The sequence below is a fragment of the Otolemur garnettii genome, unplaced genomic scaffold (genome assembly GCF_000181295.1).
Source record: "Otolemur garnettii isolate 467f Iridium unplaced genomic scaffold, OtoGar3 scaffold00002, whole genome shotgun sequence".
Taxonomy (NCBI): domain Eukaryota; kingdom Metazoa; phylum Chordata; class Mammalia; order Primates; family Galagidae; genus Otolemur; species Otolemur garnettii.
Window position 1 is genome coordinate 16623459 of NW_003852397.1, and position 14778 is coordinate 16638236.

The 14778-nt window shown below is 37.5% G+C and overlaps 1 protein-coding gene across 1 annotated transcript in view; it reads right to left on the reverse strand.

The window, feature by feature from the left end:
• Window positions 1-14778, reverse strand: part of TBC1D32 (TBC1 domain family member 32) — a 231150-nt gene that overhangs the window by 110768 nt on the left and 105604 nt on the right. Inside the window, exon 22 of the mRNA XM_023512752.1 lies at window positions 9896-9984. Within this exon, the coding sequence (XP_023368520.1) occupies window positions 9896-9984 (89 nt within the window). The remainder of the gene's footprint in view (window positions 1-9895; window positions 9985-14778) is intronic.

The window sequence follows — 14778 nt, forward strand, 5'->3', positions numbered from 1 at the left end:
AAAAAAAAAAAAAAGGAACAGCAATCAAAAGAAGTAAAAGAAAAAATTATATACACTTATATGTAAGATGTAGGGATTTGATTTCTGTAGGAGTATATTTATGCTGTAATTTACTTCCTGGACACCTGGTAGCGCTATGAATTGGTATCAAACAACACAGGTATTAACCTCTCTTGGGATCTCAAGCTTAGAGCAGTATGCCAGGTTATTTGTTCCTGGTGGTTGCCGGTGCACCTCAGCACTTAGCTGTCACAAATCTGGGATTCCACAGTTTTCAACAGTTCTTCAGCGACAGGCCTCTGCAATGAGGAGCAGGAGGTCCCTGTGCCTGTCCCAAGTGAAGGATCCATCCCAGCAGGCAGGATCTGTCCACCATGCTCAATGTCCCCAGCAAGAAGCCCGCCAGCACTATGGCGCACTGTCCCACTGTACAGATGTCGCCCCCGCTGCCAAACCACAGCAAGGACACACCATACAGCACCCCAAACTGGTCCCCAAATTCCGCTAGGAGTGCCTACTTCTTCATCCCTTCCAGAAACCCTGGGCCTGATACAGGCATACGTCTGCATCCCGGCAGGTGCCCAGCAACGTATCCGCTGGCACTCATTCCTGCAGCTCTCCTCTGACCGGGAAACCTTCCCTTTGGATGTTCCACTGGTTGCCACCCGCATCAGAGCTGCTCGAGCTAGCAATCCAATTGGCCACTGAATTCCACTCAGGAAAGCAATGTTTAGTCTCACAAAAAGGACGCAGAAATTATCCCCTGGATTGCTCCACAGCCTTCCCGTGCCACCGCAGCCCCAGGCACAGTGCAGCCCGAGAGAGCCCACTGCAATTTGCCCAGATGTGATAGTTCGCAGCTCCAGCCAAATCCTGCTGTCCACTTCCACGCTGCACACTCCGAGCCACCGCTTTACATTGATACTCCACACTGGGCCAGAAGCAGGCCTCTCCCTTTGCCTCTTTGCTCTAGGAAGGCTCAGCTAAACATCCTTCCTGTCTGTCATTATGCTCTGCTCCTCCCTCCCCAGCTGATTTTAGAGATGGCATCTTGCTCTTGCTCAGACTGGAGAAGATCAGTGTCTTCTTAATGCAAAATATTTATTTGAACTATCTGAGTAAGACAATCTGTAAAACTAAGGACTATTTCCACTTATGTTGGAAGGCATTTTAAATATGGTGAATCCCTAGAAGTTTACATAAAATCTAAGTCAACTCTCACCAGAAGAAGAACTCTCAGCTCTTAATTACTAGAAACTTTGTATGTTGCCTTGAAAATATATCATTCATGTGAGGAGGCAGGTACTTGTTTTGAGTAACTGGAGTGATTCTGTGCAGTTTAATCCCAGCTGTCTGTCATTCCTACTTGAAGGAATTCCAATCATGTTCTTGGGTTCTCTCATGCCTATAGTCACAGCCCCTTCTCTTTATCCTATCAGTGGATTCAAGGAAGAAATACATTTCATTCCTATCAAAAATTAAATTCCATGTACATATCACTACAAATTCCATGAGTTATACTTTTACAAAGTCTAATCAAACACAAGTATGTGTGTACACATATACATACACACACATGTGGGTTTGGTTAAGATATATGTGAATGTGCCTGTGTGTATATATGATATACATACATATGTCTGTACATATATATACACAAATGTACAACCCAAACACATTTCATTTCCCCAATATAAAAGTTTTCCTTCTAATCAACATATGCAAATTTAAATAACAGCACTGCAAAGCCCAATTCCTTGCCTGTCTATAACTACACCCCTAAATCCTAAGCTTGATGTATTAGATACACATATAATGAAATCCAGAAGAGAAAAGGAGGGCAGACCCAGTTTGACAATAAAATTCTGTGTAAGCAGCCAAGGATAAGCAGGAGCTGTGGGGAACCCACTCAATTGCTCAGTGTATGCAGCCAATTCGGATGAGTTTCAGAAAAATGCTCTGGATCTCTTTCAGGTGGAGTTTGGTTTAAGGTTTTGTAAGTACACTGAGTATGGTGTGGGAACATATTGAGTTTGGTGAGTTTGTGTAGAATGCAGACTTTGGTGAGTTTGTGTAGAATTCAAATTTCCAAAAATGCTCAAGGAAAAACTTAGGGTTGGATTTATAGATACAGAGTTAGCCAGTAAAGAAGTGATCATTGAAGCCACTTAAGAAAAAATGGAAAGAGGGCTGGGTACATAACTCTAGAATTCTAGAATTCTAGTTTAAAGTAAATAAAGAAGGAGAATTAGCAAAACTGACTGGCAAAAAGGAATCCAAAAATAAAAAGAACAAAATCACAGATGGCACCACAAAGACTGTCTTTGACAGTGTGGCGCTTAGTAGGGAATCAAAAAATATATTCCAAATGTATGAACGAATGAAAGAAAGGATGAAATGGGTATAATGTAAAATGAGTCATAAGAAGAGGGTAAATACATAAAAGGCTGAAAACATGCCTATCCTTTGATTTAGCAGTATCATTTTATGGGTTTATTATAGAGTAATAATTACAAATATCCAGATACCTGTTGAACAAAACATTTAAAAATGATCTAAACATATAGAAACAGAAAATTGAGATTCAATCATGGGCTAGGAAATTATCCAGTTCTTTAAAATTATTATACAATAAATATTTATAAGTGTGAGAGGATAATTTAAAATACTTAAGTAAAAATTCAGTTTCAAAATAGTAATACTCCTATGAAAAAATACATATAATTTGTAGCCAAAGATCAAAAATATGGGCATGAAAGAGTTAATGGTATTCTCACTAGGATGGAGGGTGTTAGTTTATACTTTGGCTTTTAGCATTTTATATTTTATATTAACATAAATTCTTTGATGAAATAAGAATTTTCACTGTTTTACTGACATCTTCAATTAGTAATAGATCATTTAATTATTTTTCTTCTTTAACAATTTTGTGAAAATAAATTGCAGAGGTGTGTGTATATATGTGTATATGTATAAAAAATCAAAAATGTGGATGGTTTTATAGTCAGAATATACTCTAATTTCTAATATTAAAAAAAGTAAGAGGCAATTTTAAAAGTATTTCTTATTACTAATGCTCCTCCTTAAACTAGGTAACTGGGAATTAATAATTTGGTGATTTGCTATGATGAAATATTAACATTTAGCTATATATTACTTGTTAAAATAACCAAACTTTTTAATTGAACTAATTTTTAAAACAAATATTTTTTCTACTTTTTTCTTCATAAAGTCATCTTAGAGGTCAGACTTTTACAAAGGAGCTAATTAAGTATACATAAAACTGTTCATTATACTGTATATAAAATTCACTGTTGGTGGATAAATGTAAAAAAATAACAAACAGAAAGTGATTAATTTTAAAAGCTGTTCTGTAATTACAGATTCCTAAGTATTGAAGAAAATTAGTAAAACTCACATTATACTTTCAAAAGAAGCAAAGAAGGAATAAGTTATAGGAGAACTGTATTAACATTAATTAATTAATTAACATTAACATTAACCACATTAAAGTTTGAATATATATTTAATGAAGTTATTGTAAAGATTTAAATGTTAAAAAACAGTCAATTCCACAGCCTATAACAAACATCTAGTGTCTAATTTAATAGAAAAACTATTAATACTGACTGACGGTATAATTCTTTCCCCACAAGATGTACAGTTTTAATGCCGAAATAAATATCCTAGGGACAATAACCTTCCTCTAAAACCTAAAGATGGTTATGAAATTTTTAGCTGCTAAGCCTTGGGCAAGTTCAAAAGTTTCCACGCAACTATTTTAATCAATCAAATGTAATAAATAAATGCTAACCAAATAACCAAAAGTACCTGGCAACGGGGTAGAAAGGAAAGAAGAAAATTATACTCCCTTGGGAAGTCGAAGTTTTAGTCAGAAAGAAATAAATTAAATATTAAGCGTGAGGGAACAGTCACAAAGGCAAGGGAGATGCAGAGAAAAGACACCATCAGAACAGGTGATAAGTAATTCACAGCACAAGTTTTCCCTTGAAGGATAGGCTGAATTTGTATAAGGAGACAAAAGTGAAGGTGCTAGTCAACACATAAGAAACAGGGTTAAAGAAATACTCAGTGTGCTTGAGGAAAATAAAGAGTCCAACCTCCTCAGAACAGGCTAAGGAAGGTTAGCCTGGAAGTACAGAAATCCACACAAAGGCCTCAAAATTGCCAGCTATTTGAAATGAGAAAACAGGGGTGAGGGCTTTGTAATGTGTTCTTTTCTACATTAATTACCCCACATCCTGTGATTACCCTAGCAGCTGATTCCTCTCTAGGCAAAGTGGTTAAGGAGAATGAGCAGCACATCTTTTTTTTTTTTTTTTTTTTATTAACTCATAGCTGTGTACATTAATGCAGTCCTGGGGTACAGTGTGCTGGTTTTATGTAAAATTTGAAATATTTTCATCCAACTGGTTAACATAGCCTTCATGTCATTTTCTTAGTTATTGTGTTAAGACATTTATATTCTACATTTAGAAAAATTCACATGTACCCTTCTAAGATGGACAATAGGTGGGATCCCACCAATCGAGCAGCACATCTGATTTCACTCATTACACACAGCCCCACACCTAGAACAAGGCATAAGGGTTCAGTAAATACTGGCTGAGGAAATAACATTATAAATTTTATTCTGCCCTCATATATAAAGAAGGTACTGCATATCATATGTCACTACACTGAGAAACTCAAATTAGCTTTAATCTCCCTCCTGGGTGGAGAGAAAGATGTTTCTGACTCACGAAAATAGGTTAAGAAATAGGCAAAGGAACCAATTTCTAATATGGTGCGACAGGAGAAGTAGGAGGCCAATGAGAGCATGAACGCCCTCATCTTTCATAGTATGGAATTGGTCAATACTGTTTAAAAGAGAAATACGATGCTTGAACCTCTTGAAATGTTGTATATAACCTTTTCTCTTAATGTTAAGGAATCTCTGTGAAAGCAATAACCCCTGTAGTAAAAGAACAGTTATTTGAAATTTAGTAATTCCTTCAATCTTGCTAGGGTTTCTTTTCCTTTTTTATAAAATTCAGTTAGAATTTGAAGTGGCAACTGTATTATGATTGAATTTTTATTAAAAAAAATCATTCCTATATCTTTCTGTATCTGTATAGAAAGATATCTAGAATTATTTTTCCCAATAATGACACTTTCAGAATTAGAAATTTCGTGTTTAATTTATTAAATTTAATTTCCTTATTGCTAATTTCTTTGTAATAAAGACAAATTATTGTTTGTAAAAACAAAAAAGGTTAAGATGAATTTCAGGATTAAGCAACTCAAGAGATGATAGGTTGCTTAATGAGACAGAAACAAAAATTTTATTTATCTTTTATGAGAGGAGATATGGGAGATTTAAGAGTTCAATTTTAGACATGTTAAGTATCTGCTGCCTGAGAACTGTATGAATTGATATGTCAGCACACAGGTGTGTGTATGGGTCTGGTAGGTCAAGAGAGAAATCCGGGCTAGAGATATTACTGGACCATCTACTGGTATACAGGTGATACATGAAGGAAAAGTATAAGTGAAATAAAGGAGGAACAGAGCATACAGAAAACATGGTACCTGGTTCCAGGCCCAGGACCAAGTCCTAAGGTATTCCTCCATTCAGAGGTTGCTTACAGAATGCAAAGAAGGAGACACTGCAGTCGTAGGAATGTGTACTAGTCACAGAAGTAAAGAAAAGAGAATTTATCACACAGGAAAAAAAAAAAGGTCTGCTTTATCAAGTGCTACTGATAATGATAACAAGATGAGAAAAGAGAAGAATACACCAGATTCAGGAGGATGGAAGTTACATGTGATCTCTGAGATGAGGAAGGTGAACAGTTCTGAGTTATAAAGACAGCTATAAAGTCAATGGCAAATCAAAGTGGACCGAGGAATAAATAGAGGTAAGCAAGTGAGGACAGTTTGTTTATATATGTTTTGCTATGGTAAAAGGCAGAAAATAGAACAGTGGCTGTGGGAAGATATATGAGGTCACTGGCAGTTTCTCTTTATGTAGCTTTTGTTTTGTTCCATTGTAAGATGGGATATATGAAGGCATGTCTTCACACAAATAGGAATGATCAAACATAAAGGACAGGCTGGAAGAGGTAAAAACAGGGGAAGAGAGCTAATTAAAGAGCAAAATTCTTGAGTATTATTTACAATGTAAGATTTGTAAGATCTTCACAAATTAAAATTCAAAATTTTTAAGTAGAATGTGTTGCTGTTGAAATGTGAAAAGTGGGCCAGTGCCTATGGCTCAGTGAGTAGGGCGTCAGCCCCCATATACTGAGGGTGGCGGGTTCAAAACCAGCCCCGGCAGAACTGTAACTAAAAAGAAAAATAGCCGGGGGTTGTGGCAGGTGCCTGTAGTCCCAGCTACCCCGGAGGCTGAGGGAAGAGAATCGCTTAAGCCCAGGAGTTAGAGGTTGCTGTGAGCTGTGTGACACCGCCACAGCACTCTACCAAGGGCAACAAAGTGAGACTCTGTCTCTACAAAAAAAAAAAAAAAAAAAAAAAAAATGTGAAAAGCCACATTTCAGAAAGCCTTATATTAGCTTCATCTAAGTTAGAGGCAAATAAATTATATCAAACTTACCCTTAATGCTACTTCTAGGTTTTGTTTGTTTGTTTGTTTGTTTGTTGTTTGTTTTTTGCCTTTGGAGACAGAATCTTACTTTGTTGCTCTATGTAGAGTGCTGTTGAACCATAGTTCACAGCAAACTCAAATCTCTCCCATATCTTACATCTTGGGCTCAGGCAATCCTCTTGCCTCAGCTGCCCAAGTAACTAGGACTGCAGGCACCCAGCACAACCCCTGGCTATTGTTTTACAGATGGGGTCTAGCTCTTGCTCAGACTGGTCTTGAACTCCTAAGCTGAGGCAATCTACCTGCTTTGGCCTCCCAGACTGCTGGGATTACAGGCATGAGCCACTGTGCCCGGAGTTTACTTACTTTAGAGTTTTGAGACATAGGAAAATATAAGTGAACAAAACAAACAATGTTAAATATAGAAGGCAAACATGTTAATGTACTAAAGAAAATGTTTCTAATTATACCTTCATAGTACCATACAAAGACACCATAAGTGAGAAAGATACAGGTAAAAATGCAAAAGACACCGAAACATAAGATTTATATATAATACAAAGAAGCTACAATCTAAATCTATCACCATTAGACCTCCATGACCAATAAAAAACTGAAATTTGTAGGAAAGTGAAGACACATTATCTAATTTCAAAGTATTACTTAAAAATCAGTCATTATTTTAGAATAAAAGATGATGAGGGTGAACTTTAACACACACTGAAAATATATATGTCAAAGGAGGCTAAACAGAAACCTCCAGTGATCATCCCCTCCACAGGAATATCAAAGTCACTATCCACATCAGCAAACACCTTCAGAAGAACAAAAAATTGGGTGAGTGGTCATACTCCCTGATTTTGACTTTATGTCAAGGAAAGAGGCAGTGCCCTACCTGTAGGCCAAATGCAGAAGAACCTGTGAGCCAGGGGGAGGGAGAGTGAAGGGATTATGAGGCTTTGCATTGAAACTCCCTGAAATGGGCGAAGAGAGCACAGGGCAGAATTCTGCCCATGCTCATGAAAGGAACATTTGGACTAGCCCAGCCAGAGAAAAACCCTCCATCCCCAAACCTAAGTTTTAGCTAGCCTCACCATCAGCTGACAAAATGCAGCCTGGAGCCTGAACTAAATTTGTAAGGGAGTCAGGCCACAAAAGCTAGAATCCTTGGGCAATTCTTACAGTAGTGCTGGCTTAGACCCAGAGGACTTGGGGTGTACATGACTAGTGAGAAACCAGCAGTGGTGGCCAAGCCAGTGCCTGCATCACACCCACCCCCAAACTACCAGCAGTGTAGCTCAGAGAGTCTTCTTTCACTTCAGAAAAGAAAAAAGTTTAGAGGAGTGTTCTGCAATGTGGGTACCAGCTAAGCCACAATAAAATAATGTACCAAGAAAGACTCCAAAAGTCTCGTCCTTGGAGAAGGACAGTCCTGGCAGGATTCACCACCTACTATGACTACAGAGCCCCTGGGCTTTGAATAAACATCAGAAGTGGCCAGGAAAAAGTCATCATGGACTTTGGGTGAGACTGGGCTGGCTTCAAGTATGACCTGGTGCTCATGGCCATGAGTGAATGTCCACATCATTCCTCCCCTAACTCCAGCAGTCTAGTACAGACAGAGGGAGAGAACAGAGCCTTGCCTGGGAATCCAGTGAATCCTCCCATATCTTACCAAGTCCACCATAGTAGTGTCACCAGGAGTATGCAAAAGTTATTACTGGACTTGATGTACCCTTGGTGTTGATAAAGCTGTAGTGAACAAAGATGTAGATCATGCCACTTAATTCCTTTTGAATATATAAAAAGACTTCTTAAGAAAGACAGGTTTCCAACAAGACCAAACTGTAAAGATGAAAATAAACACCTAACTCTTCAATGCCCAGACATCAGCAAACTTCCATTAACATTAGAAAGACCCAGGACAACATGATCTCATCAAAAAAACTAAATAAGGTACCAGTGACCAATCCCGAAGTGATGGAGACAGGTGACCTTTCAGACAAAGAATTCAAAATAATTGAACTAAAGTAGGTCAATAAACTTCAAAACAGCACAGAAAAAGAATCAGAAGCCTGTCAGAGAAATGTAACAATGAAATTGAAATAATAAAAAAGAAATAAAGCAGAAATCCTGGAGCTGAAGAATTCAGCTGAAAAACTGAGAAGTGCATCAGAGCCTCTCAACAGATTTGTACAAGCAGAAGAAAGAATTTGTGAATTTGAGGACAGGCTATTTGAAAATATATAGTCAGAAGAGAAGAAAAGAATAAGGAGGAACTAAGCACTCCTACAAGATTTAGAAAATAGCTTCAAAAGGGCAAATATAAGAGTTATTGACCATAAAGAGGTGGTAGAGAAAGAAATTGGGACAGAAAGTTTATTTGAAGAAATAACACAGAACTTTCCAAACCTAGAGCTAGATATAAATATTCAGATACAAGGTTGCCATAGAACACCAGAAGAAACTCAAAAAACTATCTCAATGCATTTAATAGTCAAGCTCCCCAAAATGATGGATAAATAAGACCCAAAGAAAGTTTAAAAAAAAAAAAAGAAAGAAAGAAAAAATATATACACACAAAGAAGCTCTGATACACCTGGCAGCAGATTTCTCAGTGGAAACCTTACAGCTGAGGAGAGAATGGCATGACATATTCAAGACGTTAGAGGAAAAAAAAACGAAAAAACCCTTAATACCCTAAAATATTATATACATGAAGGAGAAATGCTTTTCCAGACCAAAATAAATAAATAAGGCAAGGAATTACATGAACACCAGACTTATCCTATAAGAAATCCTAAAAGGAGATTGTCAATCTGAAAGAAAAGGTCACTAATCATCAAAAAGAAATCATCTGAAGGCATATAACTAATTGGGTAGTAAGTACACAAATAAATAGTCTTTGCTGTAATACTTTGTTGCTCAAATTATATCTTGAATAGGAAGCCTAAAAGATAAACCTATCAGAAAATAACTATAACTTTTTGAAAAACAGATTGTATAAAAAAATATGAATGGCAACAATAAAAAGTTATATTTGGACATGCTTTTTAAAATGAACTAATTCAAATACTTATAAAAAGTATACAGGAATTACTTAATGGGCACATACACATTATTCAGATGATGGATACCCTAAAAGCCTTGACTACACACCACTACCCATCTATGCATACAACAAAATTACAATTGTACCCCACTAATTAAAACAAATAAGAGTATATAGAATGAGCGTCTAATTTTTTTAAACATGTATAATATCTGAAATACAATTTAGTACTTTACCTTAGGCCAAAGATGTGTGATTGTTCATAGTTGAATAATGAACGAATCTTAGCCTCAGAATTCAAAACTATAAGTCTATCAATAATATCCTGAAAAAGAGAGACAAAGTGAGACAGTGCCCAACTGATATCATTTAGAGAAAATTTAAGAAAATTTAGACAACAAAATGTTTATTTAGGTTCGTGGTTCTCGAATTCTTCTTCACCTGGGGAGATGAAACAAAATAAAAGAAATAAAAGAACAAAATAAAACTAACCATTAATGCTTAGATCCCACCCCCACGATTCTGAATTAACTGATTTGATTTACATTAGGACTTGCAAAAGTTTCTGAAATGAAACTCACATTCAGCAATAATGGAAAGCTATTAATATACACCCCATTCTAAAACTGGTGAAAAGCTTATACAGTGAGTTAGATACTGATAAAACTGCAAAAAAAAGTAAACTACTTTCAAAAATAAATCTGAAATCCATAATAGGGAAGCATGAACAATGGATCAGAATATGTTTAGTAATCATTTGAGATTTTGTTACTATAAATTCTCTGGCTCATGTAAGTAAGTGGTTTCTAACTCTGGTTAATATCACAAGTACCCAGGGAACTTTAAAAGAACATATAGATGCTCAGGCTCTAACCAAGACCAATTAAGTCAGAATCCTAGGAGTGAGATTCTGCCATTAATACTCTTTTGAAAACCTTCCCAAAATGTTCCAATATGTAGCCAGGTTTCCAAAACCACTTATCCAAGTCCACAGAGAACTTGATGACCTAGGTGCCAACACCTATCCCACACACTGACAAATTTAGCCTACTCAGAATTCTGAGCACTCTCTTAAATGATTTCTTTCTATAATGCCCTAGTTTTACGTACATCTTTGGGTTCAGGCCTAAGAAATTTATCATAGACAAATACCTGTCTCTCTGATTGTTTATCTTCCTGACCAAGAAACTTGCTATCATCCAGTGAGTTTAAATTCAAGTTGTTTCTATAACCAACAGGCAAAACAAGGAAAGATATGGTAGGGGATAAAATTACATAGTATTTATGGAAGTCTCTGTGGATGATGATATACTGATCACATCATCAAATAAATCAAGAGGCAAGGGAATGACTTTATAAAAAGGAAAAAATTAGGGTGGCACCTGTGGCTCAAAGGGGTAGGGGCACCGGCCCTGTTTGCCGGAGGTGGCAGGTTCAAACCCAGCCCTGGCCAAAAACTGCAAGAAAAAAAAAAAAAGAAGAAGAAATAATAGATAACTCAAAATCACATTTAAACATACTAATCAAAATATAAAAAACTTGAATTTAGGGTAAATTTACCCCATAAAAATTTATACCCAACAATTAAGAATTTATTTATATTCTATAGATTATCTTGTAGAAATGTAAATAATATCAGTATAATAGGTTAAATTGGCAAATATCAATAGACTACCTAATGATGAATAAATAATCTGTCATTATCTTCTTAGCTGGGTGCTCTTTGCTTCAACCATTACTATAGAACCTGAGCTAACCCACTCATATTCATTCATATTCATATTCCCAGCTGCACAGTCACTCTCATCAATTGCCCCACCCGTCTCTTCCTCTCTCTAACCTGTCCACTCTCATCGTTCTGATTCAGCTACAGGGAAGGAGCCACAGAGCTCTTCTTGACATACCAAGGCACCTGGATACTATTTAGTAAGTAGTCTTTCCAGTAGATGTAATGATGAAACCACTCGCTATGTACTTCTTCAAACAGGTATGTATACATTTTTATTGTTCATCAATTACTCTAATTTTAAAAATGACTTATTATCACTATTTTAACAACAGTTAATCTTAATAGAACAATCTAGGATTGATTAGATATTGATAACCTCTTATCTGAGAAGAGAAAGGCTGCCAATTAGTTTTATACACAGTAGTATCTTAAAGGATTAATTCGGGTTTTTCTTTATTAGGAAATATTAGCATAGACTGTAATTTGCACAACTATGTCAGACAATTTGATAGCTGGGGACACCCTGAAACTCTGAAGTTCTAGTTCTGATTCTAAGTACTAGACACTAAAAGAATAAAGATGATAGAGACTGTATTACCAACAAGCTAATGGGAAGAGTAGATTGCAGCAATCTATCAATGATAATGCATTTTCAGAGAATGAATGTTACAGTAAATAATTTCTTCTTCAAAGATTACATTGATGTATCACCACTTAGGAAAGAAAATAAAATTCCCGGGAAGTCTGCCTTATAGAAAACTTCAGTTTATAAGCACCATAACATGTGTCAACAAGGAAATCATCTCCCTAAATCAAGAAGCACCTTCCCAGCAACAGCTAGCGCAAGTAAGGGCTGGGACTTGAAAAAAGTAGACAAAAAGCCAATGTTTTTTTAAAACATATTATTCATCTGAAGAATATTTTCAATAACTAGACCACACTGAGACCATGCTGAAAAAATAAGCAGAAGTGCTGGGAGCCGACATCCTGGGAGGCAAGGCCGCCCAAGTTTGAGGAAATGTACTGGAGTCAAGGACCGAGTGCTAACCTGGCCCCAGCTGTTTTCCTGTTACGGCTGGTTTCTGAACCAGATTAGATTGTAGCCATGCCCCTTTGGTCACAAAAGACAGTTGAGAATGCTATTTTGCCCCGAGGCTGTTTTTTTATCAAGTTATGCAATTATGACAAGATCATGCTTTCAAGCTACTGTATATAAAGCTGTGCAATGAAGTGAAGATTGCTGTTCCTATTGAGGAAAGCCCTCCTAATCCCGCTATTCTCTGTCTCTCCTTTCCATCCTGAGCCGGTCTACTCCCAGGGTCTCTAATAACCTTTGCCAGGCAGTTTCCTGGCAGAGAAGTATCAATTCTATATAAATACATGTTTTAGTGCCTATTCTGTAATTGTCCCAAAACCCACGTTTGTGCTATCTGACCCCCTTTACTTAAAAATAGGCAGGTAAAGGGTGAGAAATATGTGAATCACAATGTTCCACTGTTCCTGCAATTGTACTTCTAGGAGTGGCATGTGATTGGTTAGCCTATGAATAAAACTAAGCCAGTCCAAAAGACACAGATAGCTGGACATTAATCAGAAGATCAGATACAAATGACCAAAAAACATATAAAAATGCTCAAAGTCACTAATCATCACTAATTGTTAAAAATCATGAGATACCATTTTACCCCAATCAGAATAACTATTATTAAAAAGTTTTAAAATAGATACTGACATGGATGCTATGAAAAGGAAACACTTATTTGCTATAGGTGGGAATGAAAATTAGTACAACCTGTATAGAAAGTAGTATGGACCCGAAAGTAGACACACCATTCAGTCCAGTAATCCCAATACTAGGTATCTACCCACAGGAAAGGAAATCATTGTATCAAAAAGAGACAAGCAGTGATATGTTTATCATAGCACAATTCACAATTGTAAATTCCTTCCAGACAGAGGAAAAGAATGACCAGAGTGCTAGTTCTCCTGCATTCCTTCTCTTTTCCTCCCTTGCCCTTCCCTGAACCCAGAGCTGCCAAGAAAGGGACTAAAACTCTAGGGTTCTCAGGAGCAGCTACTTCCCACCACACTGAGGCTCACACTGAGAATGGGGCTCAAAGCTTTTTTCGCAGAGACTTGCAACAGACTAAGGATTGCACAGACTGTGAGCTCCCTGCTCACTGGCCTTCCCTAGTGCTGGTCACCCTGCTGCTCCATCAGAGCAGGGCACACCTGAAGCAGAGGGACATCAAACCTGCTTGAGCATCCCACAGATGACATGGGACCAGCACACTTCTCCCTGGCACAGTCAGGAATGGATCTTCAGGAACCTGGGAACAAGCCTGCAGGCCAATCTTGTACCGCCAGAACTCAATCATTTGTTTGGGGGAACAAAGGGGAGATTAGGAATTAATCTTGTGAGGCAAGGGAGCCTAGCTAGGCCGAAATGAAAAGAGAGCACAATGTGGATGTGAGCTACAACACACACCCAGTGTACACTTCCCCCCACAGGAAGAAGGCTGTGCTCACAGCCCAGGGCTAGATCCTGGACAGGGAAGCTACCAAATGTTGAATACCTTGCCAGGTTTGGGCTCCTGCCTGCTGACTGATGCAGAAAAGAAACAGAGAAGCTGGAGAAGGGGAGAGAAGCAAAACCTACTCCTGACAGCCAGATTATAAAGCTTAGATAGCTCCACCCCAACAGCAGACTTTCTGGTTTGGTGAGGCCACTACAGCCCTTCTATGGTGGCTATTCACAGGGAAATTCAAACCCTGCCAGGACAGCTTCCTTACCACATCTGTGCAGCCTTAGGGGAAACTCATCTGACCCAATCCCTCCCAGGCTTACTCCTCCACCAGCTCTGCTGCAGCGGAGAATAAGACTCACCTGAAAGTTCTAGGACCCTGCACACTGCCTAGAGCATTTGAATGCTTCTGATGAGGGGCCAGAGCTGGTCTCATGTCCCCAAAATAACACTGCATACAGCCAGTTCTTTCTGGCAAGTGACACTCGCAGGGAAGTCAATTTGTAATTTCCAGGAAACAGGCACTATAATAGCTTATTGATGGGAATACAAAAGGATTATCCCCTGTGAATAGAAATACAGTAATATATACCATATGTTGAAACATAATTACATATAAATTTACCTTTAAGCCTAGTAATTACATTTCTAGAAATCTAGTCCAAAGATACTGTGGTAGGCACAATTCTAACACGGCCTCCAAGATTCTCAGACCTCAAAACCAAATACAAGTACTGCTGTGAAGAGATTTTTGTTTTTGTAGATGTAACTAAAACCCATAATCAGTTGACTTTAAGATAGGAGATTAATGGACTGGATCTGAATTAGCAGCATGAGCAATTTAATTTCATTTTATTTATTTATT